Source organism: Elephas maximus, chromosome 3 (genome assembly GCF_024166365.1).
Source record: "Elephas maximus indicus isolate mEleMax1 chromosome 3, mEleMax1 primary haplotype, whole genome shotgun sequence".
NCBI lineage: Eukaryota > Metazoa > Chordata > Mammalia > Proboscidea > Elephantidae > Elephas > Elephas maximus.
The window spans coordinates 191,555,625-191,568,842 of record NC_064821.1 but is presented as its reverse complement, the minus strand read 5'-3'; the positions used below and the strand labels follow the sequence as shown (position 1 = coordinate 191,568,842).

At 49.3% G+C, this 13,218-nt stretch overlaps 1 protein-coding gene across 1 annotated transcript in view; it reads right to left on the bottom strand.

Annotated features, from left to right (window-relative positions):
• The window catches only part of INTS3 (integrator complex subunit 3), a 43,107-nt gene that overhangs the window by 13,084 nt on the left and 16,805 nt on the right, over positions 1 to 13,218 (bottom strand). Inside the window, exons 4-12 of the mRNA XM_049880563.1 lie at positions 11,345 to 11,458; positions 11,063 to 11,147; positions 8,536 to 8,602; positions 5,824 to 5,968; positions 4,752 to 4,881; positions 3,427 to 3,524; positions 1,851 to 2,042; positions 849 to 936; positions 272 to 351 (exon numbers count right to left, since the gene is read on the bottom strand). Of these exons, the coding sequence (XP_049736520.1) occupies positions 272 to 351; positions 849 to 936; positions 1,851 to 2,042; positions 3,427 to 3,524; positions 4,752 to 4,881; positions 5,824 to 5,968; positions 8,536 to 8,602; positions 11,063 to 11,147; positions 11,345 to 11,458 (999 nt within the window). The remainder of the gene's footprint in view (positions 1 to 271; positions 352 to 848; positions 937 to 1,850; positions 2,043 to 3,426; positions 3,525 to 4,751; positions 4,882 to 5,823; positions 5,969 to 8,535; positions 8,603 to 11,062; positions 11,148 to 11,344; positions 11,459 to 13,218) is intronic.

Below are 13,218 nucleotides of genomic sequence, written 5' to 3'. Positions count from 1 at the left end.
GAAACTCCTACTGGACCTGGCTGATCCTCAAGAGGACTACCTTGAGTCATCTTCCCTGAGGCTGAGAAACTCCACAGAACAATCTAACTGGGGATTGTGGGGATAGGAAAGAAAGTATTTGCCAACTCCGGCGATAGGACCCATCACCACTTATGCTCCCACAGTCAAAGGGTGTTGGCAGGAACCACTCACTGGGAGGCAAGATTAGAGGGGAGATACACTTAGCTCTGCTCATCCAGGTGTGGGAAGAGAAGAGGGCTTTGGCACCTACTCGGCACATGAAGTCCAGGAGTGTGGCAGTGATGGCTGGGTGGGGCTTCATGGAGTGATGCATGACCAGGATGGCTGGCTCTGGAGAGTGTGGAATTAAAGGGTCCCCTCACATCAGACAGTCCATTCCCATCTCCACAAAACAGGCTATCACTATACATGAATAGCTCTGGAGAGTGCTGTGTCTACCCCCCACTCCCACTGAACAGACTCTAAAGCAGACAACCCCGAAACAGCTGTTAGCCCCTAATCTTCCTTCCTGCCCCCAGCGTTCAGCTTGGAGGAGGGAGGCAGCTTGGGAAGAGAAACAGAACGTGGTACAGCTTGTCCTCGCCTAGGCCCTCCCCACCCAAAGCCCAAGCATAAGGCTGCGGGGAGAAGGGGGTGGAGTGACTGCCAGGCCTCATCAAAGCAGTTTTCCTTCTAGGTCAAGGGAGAGCTGATGAGGAACAACGGAACTGCTCCCAGATAAGCTGCCTCCACTCCACGCCGCACTGAGATTTATGACTGCTGTTACTAAGACAAGGTGGCAGGCCTGGGGGATGGGGAGGTGGCGCTGCCTGGTCTCGGTCACATACCTATGTTCATAATGCTATCCTTGTCTGGGCTGAAGAACAGCCAGTCGTAAAACAAAGCCAGCTTGGCATTAGAGGCAGCAACATTTGACTGGAAGAGAGGTGGAAAAAAAAAAAGAGGGCTAGTCTCATCAACCAGCCTCCTTCCCTTCAGAGGCCAAGGCAGTTCCTAGTGAGAGACAGTAGAACCTCCAGGGCTGAGGGGCACACAAGTCTGTGCCGTACATGTGTATGAGTGCCCCATGATCTCATCAGCCCAGGGACGAGGAATCAACCAGCGTTCTTCATACACCAGCAGAACACACCCCTGACCCCCGTAAGGGGGAATGCCTAGGCGCAGGAGCCCTGTGACCACCCCTGAGCTGATGTAACACTCAGACTAGCCCCTGGGTTCCCCTCACTGGGCTCCCCAAGCACATTCCTGGAGAGGATCCCCCCTTAGGAATGGCCCGTGTAGTATCTGAGTCAGCACATTTCGAGGGCTCAGTCAGATGGGGGAGGAGGAAGAACCATGTCAGAAGAGGTCAGGGGCAGCTAGATGGCAGAGAAGATAGTTTTCAACCCAGGGCACAGGGAAAACAGTGGGAAGAAAATGGCTCCATTGTGGATTCACTATGCTTGAAGAAGGGAAGTATCCACAGCTGATGCCAAAAGGCATGGATTTGATAAAGGATCACTTCAGGGGATAACCATATGTGGTATCTGGAAGCTACAAGGAAACAGACAAGGGTGCCTCAGAAATCCAGGCTTCCGTGTTGGCTGTGAGGGCATAGATGAATCTGTTCAACGCCAAGCCCAGATGGGAAGTACTAAGCACAAGTAAATTTCTACAGACATGAAGGGAGGTGGGCCAAAAAGCCGAGACGTTCAAGAGAAACAGAGTGAAAGAAGGGCCTTTAAGGGTCAGATGGCTCCTGAGTCAGGGAGAAGCTTGGAATATGGAGAACATGATGGAAGAGGCACCTTTTCACCACCCAACACCTACCCCGTGGCCCAGCCCCTCACCGTGCATGTTGTCAGGAGCCAGCCAATGATGGCCCATCGGGGCAAGATGTCTGAACTGAGCACTTCATTAGATGGGTGGACAACCCCACAGATATAGCGAATGAGGTCACAGCGCAGAGACTGACTGTCTGGGGTTGACAAGTACTGGCGCTGGAACCAATCTTGGTACCGCTTTTGTTGACCAAACCGCACCTGAAGGAAAGGGAAGTAGAAAAGAGAAACGTGGAAGGGAGAGTGGGGGACTTCCAGCAGAGGAAAATGAGCACCGTTCAACTCTAGGTCTGATCTAGACTGCGATAATCTATTCATTAAGTCATACTGTCTCTCAGGTCTCCCTCCTTTGGGAGGCCCTCCCAGGTTAATTTTAAAAAATGCTGAAAAAGTCTCCCGAGCTTGGCTCACATGCCAGTAATTCACTCAGTCTTGACGTCCACCAGGTGGTCCATTTAACCCCAACTGTAGCTGCAGTCAATTTTTGGTTCCTCGTTCCTGTACTGATCACTGATTCTCCAGTCATAAGCACAATCTTTTCTTATTTTCCTGAGCCACTGGTGAACAGCAAGAGAATGTTCCTCAAGAACCAGAAACGAGCCTATCCACCCCTCAGCACTGCCTGAATGCTTTCTGGTGCTGGATGACCTAACAGGACCATTACCCAAGATGTGCAGACTCTCCAACTTTCCTGCAGCAAGTCCTTCCCCCAAACAGACCCTAAATGGTTAGAAACAGCAACGCTAAATAAGGGGAGGACCTGTTTTCCTCCTATCCCCTTATCTGTGAGAAAAAATCAACCAAAATCAACCAAAACAGAGAGCAGAAAGATTACAATCAATCGGACAGTCTTGACCAACACTGCCCAATCAAACATTCTGCAATGATGGTGACTGTTGAAACACAGCTACTGTGACTGAGGATCTGAGTTTTTAATTTTACTTGATTTTAACGAATTCAAATTGCCACACACGGCTGGTGACACCATGCGGCACAGGACAGATGCAGACAGCTTCACTGGATGACCGCGGAAACCACAAGCTAGATCGCGCAGAGAGTTCCTAATGACAGATGAGCTGCGGAAAGGTTACCTGAGAAGTCTTATAACTACAGATCCACAATCTGATTCTCTGGAGAGTGGGATCCAGGAACCTGCATTATTAACAGGCCCTCCAAGCAATCAGGCTCTAATTCAGACATGTTTGGAAACCCAAAGGCCATGGCGCTGTGATTTCTTTCCTCCTGAGAGCTCGTGGTTCACCTGGAGGAACCCTGGGTCTCCCAGGGCACACACTCTCCATTTCCCCCTTTTGCCTTCTGATGCACATTTCACACATTGTTTGTATACAGTTATTGGTTTCAGACTGCCTTAGACTGAAAACTTCACCAGAGCAGGAGTTGTCTCTGTTAGTCAACACTGTATCCCAGTTCTTAGCACCAGCATGAGTGGTAAGAGATGCCAGAGAAGGCACAAAGGGGAGCAGCCAGCAGGCTGGTCAGTGCTCAATGGTCACCGGCCCACACACCAAAGGCCCAGCCAGCACCTGTGACTTCTCTCCCTGCCGCAACAGACCAGCTTACTTACCCGGGATGTCATAAAGAGGAGCTTAGTCTCCATGTCTGGGGTTAGACGACATGCTAGGAATTTTCGGGATGTTCTTGATTGAAGAAGCTGCAAGATACCTGAACCGAGTGTGGAAGGAAAAAGAAGCTTGAGGACCAGAGGGCATGGAAGGCAGGTGGGGAACCAGGCCCAGGTACCGACGGCCAGTGGTCTTGTTCGTGAGGAAATTCTAAAACATGACCAAGGAAGGTCAAGCAGAGGTACAAGTAGGGGGTGCTAACTGGCATCTGTGTACTCTGCACCCTCAAACCACCATCCCCAAGACCCAGCTGTATTAATTCCCTTGTCCTGCTGCCTTCCAGAGCCTCCACTCACATTACTCCAGTTAGAAACATGGGAAAGTTAGGAGGGGAATACGGGAAACCCTAGCCCTCTTCCTGGGTCCTGGGATCACAGCATGGCGTGGCATAAGTGTAAGTTTTGGGGTTAGACAAACCTGGGTCCAAATCCTGCCTCTGACACTTACTAGCTGTGTGGCCTTGGGAAAATTTTACTTAATCTCTTTGAACCTCAGTTTCCTTACCTGTAAAACGTGGAAAGCAATACCCATGTCACGGGGTTGTCCTGAAGAGTAAAGGAGTTAAAGTACATGTGCTTGGCACATAGCAGTACTCAACACAATAAAGTATGTCTTAATATAAGGGTGGCTTTGGGTGGTTCCAGGACTTTCCTCTCCTCTTTCCTGGACGACCACTTTCAGTGTGTGTGGGGGGGCATAAGGTGTGCATCTGAGGTATGCACACATGTGGGGGCAAAGGTGTACAGTTACTGTTCAGACCATAAGCAGGACCCTGTGAGGGGAAGCCATAGGAAAAGATCCTTGTCAGAGGAGGCACAAAGACTCCCTCCCCGAAAGAGGAGTTTGGCGAAGCTGGATCCTCGGAACTAGAGGCAAGACTGCTTCCAGGGAGAGGCCTTCTCTTACAGGACTGATTCCAGCCCCTCTGCTGACTCAGTCTCACAAGCTGACCTCTGACTTCCTGCCGGACTCTGTGAAGCTGGAATCAGGCCATTAGCTCACCTCCTGAGCCAAGGCACTGCCAGGAGGGAGGAGGATCACAATTCTCCCCCTCATGTCTTTCTTAGGAGAAATGCAGATGGAGTCTGCCAAGTAGGGGCTGTCTAGGAACCGGGTGGATTGTCCTGTACCTCTGCCATTCCCACATCCAGCTGTACTTGGCAGAGCCTGCCTGGCCCAAGCTTCCTCTATCTGGCTGCCCTCTTAATCCAAGCAGTACATATACACTGACCTCCCACCTCTTAAGGATGCCCTGGCCCTTACTTACCTGTGAACTGGGGACTCAAGGCCTGAGGGTTATGGATAATGTCTTTCCAAAGCAGTTCAAATTCTGGTATCCTAGCAACATTCTGAAGTAGTCTTACAAGGTCCCGGCCAATCATCAAACATTCCATGAACTTGATGGGGAGGAGGAGGAAGGGGGAGGGGCAGGAAAGAGAATAAAAACGTGGATTGTTTACCTGCTGGAGGGAGGACAAAGGAACAACATGTTCTAGAGAGGGAAGGAAAGAGGGTTGAAGGGGCTATACGATTTCTTCTGGAACCTAGGGATTGGCTCCTAGCCATTAGGGGAAGAGAGCTGGAAGCTGGGGACTGATATCAAGGAAAAGAGGTCACTGGGAACTGCTGAAGCCCTGCTGGCCTTTACATTAATCTATTCCCCTCTCCACCCAGACTTGTTTCGATCCAGGTCGAGGGAGACTAAGATTCCAAGAGGATGGGACTCGCAAACTGAGGCCCAGGCACCCCACCTCAAACTTGCTCTGTCCAACAGGATGCTCTGTGGTAACGGACAGGATCCGCATCTGAGCTGTCCGATGGGTAGCCATTAGCCACGTGTGGCTAACGAGCACTTCCAAGTGTGGCTAGTGCAACTAAGGAAGTGAGTTTTTCACTTTATTTCATTGTAATTTAAATAGCCACATGTGGTCAGTGGCTACTGTACTGGACGGCATAGCTCTAGGATCTCTCTCTTTTGGGAGATCTGGATAGTGGACGATTCACAAGCCAGCTTGACTGTGGCAGTTACGCAGGTGGGTAGGTGGGGGGACGACATGGCCACGGGCACACAAGGACAACTTGTGTCTGTGGTGTGTAACAGTGTCCACCAGCTGACCAGGAAGCCCCTTGCTGCCAGCATCACAGGCAGCACTTCCAGGAACCAGGACTATTCCACACTGACCTTCTGCTTTGACCCTCACCTGTCTAAGGATGATAAAGAGGACAAGATCCCAAACCCCCTCCATCTCCCCAACACGGCACCTCTGGCCCAGGTCAGACATACAGGTGTCCCATCCTGGGTCTCACCGCCCCACACTCTTTCTGCCCCAGTCCCTCACCCGTTCCCGAAGCAGCGAAATGCAGAAGTCCACCTCCTTCTGCCGCAGGGCCTGGAGCTGGGCGGTCCCATGGTGGTCCACGATGAGGCGGAGGTATGTGTAAACGGCCATGGCAATGAGGATGCTGCTCTTCAGCACCCATTCCCTGAAGGGAGGGGAAGCACTGGCACCTGTATCCTGTCTGGACCTAGTCACCCCAGCTCGCCCTCCCTGAATTTGGCCCCAATGCCTCAAAAATGCCCGATGATCAGACACTGGGGTGGGTTCTTTTGTTCCTTGATTGCCCACACACACTGCCATTATCTATCTTGGACTATCAACCAGCTAAGGTGGGGTAACTTTCTAATAAAGGTGCCCAATAAAGGTAAGTGCTGAGTGAAACATCTCACCACTTAAGTACTCAGTTTCCAATAAAATAATTTGTTTGCTGACTCATTCACTCACTTACTGAGTTACTATCATGTAGCCAGCGCTGTGTGAGGTACTAGGGCCAGAGATAAGCCCCTGCTTCTACCCAGTTCAGACTATGAGGAAAAGGTTTTCTAAGTGTCCCTAAGTCAGAAGTTTTCAAAGTGTGGTCCAAGACCCTTTCAGGCCCCTGGAATTCTTAGGACGGACGGTGCCAGCCCTTCTGCTGCTTGTCATCAGCAGCCCACCATGCCATAAACCTTGCCCTGGCCCTCTCTAGCCGCTGATCCCAGTCCAGACAAGACGCACCTGCCCTAAATTACAACCTGGAAAAAAAAAAAAAAAGGCGTAGTTTTGGATGGCAAAGATCATTTTCCCAGGAGTTTTAGAATCTCCCTGGGAAGAGGAGGTTAAGAAAAGAATTGTGCCTTCCCTGCTGCTTTAAAGGGGTAGAAAGACAGGCAGAGCATGGAGATTGCTACGACTCTCCGATGCTGTCTCTGTGTGCCAAAACTGAGGCGCTGTCTCCCAAAGCAGGTAGTTTATAAAGGTTCTGGCACCCTGCTAGAAAAGCAGCAAACTAGAGGAAGAAGACAAGGAGTTTAATTAATCCAACCAGGCAACATCCTGATTCCGGAGAAGTGCTCAAGCCACCTAATTAAGAGGCTTTGGCCTTTTCCTCTCACAGAATGGAAGCACAAGCCAAGGACAGCAGGGAAGGACAGTGGGGAGGCCCTCCCCCTCCTGCTACCGTCTGACTCCACAGCCCTAGAAACAAGTAGAACCAAGTGAGAGGGCGGGTAGGAGGACACAGTTGAACTCCAGGTACCTACTTTCACCACACACGTAGGGCGGTTATCTGGCAGCTATCCGACCCCTGTACACTAAGACTGTGCTCCAACTGCCCAAATGAGGTAAACTCAGCTTTGAGGTATGGGAACCGGAGGTGTTCGGTAACAGATACAGAATGAGAAAAATCACTTTTTAGGAAGGTTGCTAGCAGAAGTAATGAACATATCTGAATCCAGGGATGGGGTAATGAAGAGAAGGAGTGAAGTGAAGGTGAGTTTCTCTCAAGACAGGAGAAAGGCACAGAGACCAAGAGAAGCAGAGGTCTGGCAGAAACTGCTAGGACCTTGCACTGCTTGGGAGGTACCAGTGGGGAAGAGGTACCTCTAGCCCCAGCTGCAGCTGCACACCCATGCCCAGGGCACTAGATGGCACTGCACAGCTGATCTAACACAGCTCTTGGGCTTGCGCAGAGCTCTGACCCAAGCCATCTCTTTCACAACTGTGTGAATAACGGGAGGCGGCCCGTTCTTCTAACGGGTAGGAAATATATATACTATTAGCCCACTTGGTCATTTGACTACTATGGTGTCTTCCTCCAGAAACAGACTATGAAACCAAGCAACAGGAAGACTAGACCACAGGACTAATGGGAAGGCCTCACCCCTAAACAAGTTCGGATATGGAGCAGCCCTCATAAAATTTCTGGTCCTTTACTTTGATGGGGAAGGGAAAAGAATCATCCAGAAAGTTCAATACGCCCCCATTATACAGCCTCTACCACCAGAGCCTCCAAGATCTGGATGCAACCTCTAAACCCAAACCAAACCCATTGCCATTGAGTAGATTCCAACTCATAGCGCCCCTATAGGACAGAGCAGGACTAACCCTATAGTGTTTCCAACGGTGTACTCTTTACGCAAGCAGACTGCCACATCTTTCTCCCATGGAGCGGCTGATGGGTTCAAACCGCCAACATTTCAGTTAGCAGCCGAGCACTTAACCACTCTGCCACCAGGGCTCCCTAAATGCAAACTCTAGCAGAGTAAACTGGTCTGTTACCTCCTCACTGCACCCCACTCCCACCTCCCTGTTGCCACTTCAAAAAGAGCATGGGTTTGATCGAGAGGCTTAGAAGGGAGAAAGGGGTACCTGCCAGGCCTGGGTAGTTGGCTGGTCCCACTATGCTGAGCTCATTCTCTCCCTCCCCCTAAAGATAAACATTCCAAGGAGGTCTGGATCAAAAATAAACTCTTATCAGATGAAACTAGTTTTTCCTGGGCTCTGAGATATTTTAGCAAAGCCCTTCTTTCCCACTCCATCTCTAGGGCCATACCATGGCATTGACTCATTCATTTGCCAATACACTTGCCTCTCCCTTCTCTCCCCTCCCCTAACTTCAGGTGTTCTTGGGCCACCTACCAGTCTTCACACAATCCTTTCATCCCCTTTTTCCACATTCACACCCCTCATGGCTACTCTGGCTCTTGCCCCACCCTTCATGGTGGACTCTACCTCTGCTCCGTCAGGATATCCAGAACACTCTCTGCCAACCAGATATTTTTCGCCGTAACATCCCCACCTGATTTCAAAGGGGGAAAAAAATAAGAATCAGAATGGGTCTAATTAGCAACCCAGCTGATCCAGTACATTTCTTCAGTCATCCTGCTGGACCTTTTTGTTTTTGAATTTTTATTGTGCTTTAAGTGAAAGTTTACAAATCAAGTCAGTCTCTCATATAAAAGCTTATATACGCCTTGCTATATACTCCTAGTTGCTCTCCCCCTAATGAGATGGCACACTCCTTCTCTCTACCCTGTATTTCAGTGTCCATTCAGCCAGCTTCTGTACCCCCTGGCCTTCACAACTCCCCTCCAGACAGGAGCTGCCCACATAGTCTCATGTGTCTACTTGATCCAAGAAGCTCACTCCTCACCAGTATCATTTTCTATCCCACGGTCCAGTCCAGTCCAGTCCAGTCCAATCCCTGTCTGAAGAGTTGGTTTTGGGAATGGTTCCTGTCTTGAGCTAATAAAAGGTCTGTAGACCATAACCTCCGGGTTCCTTCTAGTCTCAGTCAGACCATTAAGTCTGGTCTTTTTACGAGAATTTCAGGTCTGCATCCCACTGCTTTCCTGCTCCCTCAGGGGTTCTCTGTTGTGTTCCCTGTCAGGGCAGTCATCGGTTGCAGCCGGGAACCATCTAGTACTTCTCGTCGTAGGCTGATGTAGTCTCTGATTTATGTGGCCCTTTCTGTCTCTTGGGCTTATGACCTTGTGTCTTTGGTGTTCTTCATCCTCCTTTGCTCCAGGTGGGTTCAGACTAACTGATGCATCTTAGATGGCTGCGTGCTAGCGTTTAAGATCCCGGACGCCACTCTCCAAAGTGGGATGCAGAATGTTTTCTCAATAGATTTTATTATGCCAATTGACCCAGATGTCCCCTGAAACCATGGTCCCCAAACCCCTGCTCCTGCTACACTGGCCTTCAAAGTGTTCGGTTTATTCAAGAAACTTCTTTGCTTTTGGTTTAGTCCAGTTGTGCTTTCCTCTCCTGTATTGTGTGTTGTCTTTCCCCTCACCTAAAATAGTTGTCTACTATCTAACTAGTGAATACCCCTCTCCCTTCCCACTCTCGTAACCATCAAAGAATATTTTCTTTTCTGTTTAAACTATTTCTTGAGTTCTTATAATAGTGGTCTCATACAATATTTGTCCTTTTGCAACTGACTAATTTCACTCAGTATAATGTCTTCCAGATTCCTCCATGTTATAAGATGTCTGCTGAACCATTCTTAATGGTTACCCCATCACTGCTGTCCTGAGTGCTAGAATAAACTGTCTTCTGCTGTCAGGCCTTCAAATTTCCCCTTAGCCCCCAGAGAGAAGGGAAAGGGAAGGTTATAGATTTTTCCAAAGATCAGAGCTGTTACTTTTCCACAGACTAGGGGGTTGGAGTGGGAACACTTGGGCCCTTGAAAGGGAATGTCTGAGAAGGAGACATGAGAAGCCCAAGGTTGAAAGAAAGGATGATGGCTCAGGTAGGGCCTGAGAGGTGCAGGTGGCTGGCAGCAACCGCAGGCCAACATCTACATGTTCAGAGTCCTGTGCTCAGGCTCACGACAGGCCAAGGGTCTCCTGTGTTCAGATGCCATCATCTTCAGGGCTTGCTACTGAACTTTCTGGGGCAGAATTCATACGCAGCAAAGCCAGACCAAAATGCTGGGACAAGAAGTGGGGACTGGGAGTGCCAAGCAGGGATGAAAGTGCCAGGAGAGAGGACAGTACAAACTAGCCAGGACAACAATGCCATGCCTTGTCCCAGGCACAATTAAAAAATCTAATGTTCACATAGTCATGCAGTACACAGATTAAGGTTCATATATATCAGAACACGAGCACTGACGTTACAGAAATCCTACAAGGAGGCAAGGCACCTATGGGCAAATAGGGAGATAGAGAAGCAGGCTCATTTTTAAACAAACGCGTGCTATCTCGGGGGCAGAGGAGGTAGTCTGGGCAGACCTCTTGGATCTTCAGTGGCTCACACGCAGATATCATCGATGCCAAGATGATAATAAAATCTAAATGTCAGGGTCTGTTCTGTGACACAGCTTGTGCCTCAGACTGGCCCCAATTACACGTGATAATAATTAGAGAGCAAATGTTTAGAACATGGGGCTGGAGCCAGAGAAGATGTCTGGGTTTCTCAAAGCATTATGAACACAGGAACAAATTATTTGCCTTCACTTTTCTCTCCCCTCCTAATCCGGTATGCCACAAAACCCCACAGTGAGGACTGGCTAACGTCGACTGGCTACGTCAGCCCTAGGTTTAGCAGGAAGGAATATGAGGCAAGGCTTGTTGCTTCAAAAGGCCTCCTGGGATTTCAATCAATTTCCTTCTGAAGACGTCTGTGTCAAAAGGAGAGAGTCTAAGCAGCCCCAGAGTCGAATCTTTCACGCCCTGCATCATGCTCCGCTGCCTGGATTTAGTCTCTGGGCTTCTTTCCTTCCTTCTTTATACTTCTGCCATCAACTCACCTGCAATCTGCTTCATGAACGTCATGCAAACACCATCGGCTCCCAAAACCCCACTCTTCACTAGTTCCCGCACCAACCACACCAACTAAAGGAGAGAGGAAAAGACAGTTTAAGAGCAGAGGCTGTAGATCTGAGGATGGGACTAATTCACAATTGCACTGTAATGGAGATACACAACTTCAGGGGTGAGTTACCCTGGATTCTTCCCTCCCTTCCCCCTAAGAGAAAGGATCTACCCTCTGTATGTCTTCAAACTGGATTTTCTTTCCTTTCTGCCCTTACCTGAGTACGACAGGTATCCTGCAACTTCAGGTACTTCTCCATGAGAATCTGGTTGATTTTATTCAGGACAATATTCATGCCATCACGACTCACCAGAGCCAAGTCCCGGTAACACTGTGAAAAGCAAGGTTGATGAGCAGCCAGCAAGCTGAGGCCAAGGCTCCCAACCCCACCCAGAGTGGTCTCTGCCCCCCGGCCTCTTAAAGTTAAACCACGCCAATGGGAGACTGAGTGGCAATACTGAGTGACTTTCTATTCTGAACACTGTCCTTCCATAGCACTCTCCCACCCCAAACCTCTCCTTTGCTCTGTCATACAGAATAGAGAAAAGGGACAGTTACCCTCTATCAGGGCAGGAAAGCCTGCTGGGCAAGGCTCTTAGTCCTATCCCTGTCCCCCATCTCCCTTCTTAGGAAGTGTCACACTGTTTGATGCTACAAGCTGAGCAAAACCAGGGGGAGGCCATCTGCTTTTCATCTACCAGTAAAAGGTCACTGTAGAATGGGTGCAGTTGAACAGGCTGCAAAGGATCCCAAAGAGGTTTTTAGCCCTGTATTGACCCAGCCAGATGCAGCAAGGGCAAGGGGTGCTAAGGGAAGGGGAAGGGGTCAGGGGCCCACACAGACGGGCAGAACTAAAACTGAGCTGCCTTAACTAAATGTTCTTCTTTTCTCCGGGCTGCCCTTTGCTCCTGCCAAGTAGTGAAAAAAGAGGCAGCCTTCGGCATATCCAAGCCTGGGGGAGGTGAGGGAGGGCATGCTGATTTCTTCTGTGGGGGGCAGTGCTTCCCTTCCCCCTAGAGCTTTTCTCACCTCTTCCCTCTAGTGAGGCCTGACTCCTGGAGGAATACCTTAGGGGACCTCATTAGCTGCCTCCTTAGCCTGCTGAGTCCTATCCTGTCAGGGTCTCATGAGAGAGGGTGCAAATTAGGTAGGTGCAAAAAAGGCCAGTAACAAGGGTGGCATCAACAATACTAACAATAACAATAGCTAACATGCACTGGCATTGTGTTAATAACTTTATAGTATATATTATTGCATTTAATCCATATAACAACCCTTTGAGATAGGTACCATTATTATCTCCATTTTCACAGATGGGGCAAGAAGCAGAGAGGGGTTAAAGGAATTCGCCTCAGGTCACTTAGGAGATAAGAGGAAAAACCAGGACTCCATGTTCTTTTTTTTTTAAGATTTCATGTTCTGAACCACCTCTTATACCAGCGACAGAAAGAACTAAAGGGAAAGAGGCTGCTGGGATAACAGTCTGTGATTGTATGGCTACTACATTTCTAAATCCTTTCATCCTAAGCATTCAAAAGAGAAGTACCCCTTGAGATCAGCCGCTCCTTGGCCTTGGTGCGACTAGGGACTCCTGGGAGCTTAGCTACTGTCACTTCCTCCTGCTTCTATTGTCTTTAAATCAAGTGATCTAATGAAATGGACTAGAGATCTGATTAGTGCCACAAATTTTTCATACTCAAAAGAGAATCTGATTATTTTCTGACTTCATCTGGGGTGAAGGCTGGGATATCAAGAATATAAACAAGGAGACAATGAGGCTCAGTGACCTACTGCAGCGTGCTGGTGAGCCAATGCTGGCAGTTCGGCCCTGGGGCCTCCCTCAGAGGTGCGCCACAGTGCACGCAGAGAGGATGAGGGAGGCAGAGGCAGGAGGGAAAACTACATTAGACCAAAGACAGAAGTACTATAAACCAGAGAAGAGCCTTGTCTGTTCAAAGGAAAGCAGAAATCCCATGAATGCAGAACAGACCCAGGACAGGGAAGGAGGACAAACCTCTCAGGAGGCACAGGGTTGGCTGAAGAGAGCAGATACTGTCTGTCTAATTCTAGGCTCCTCTGGGACCTTTCTCG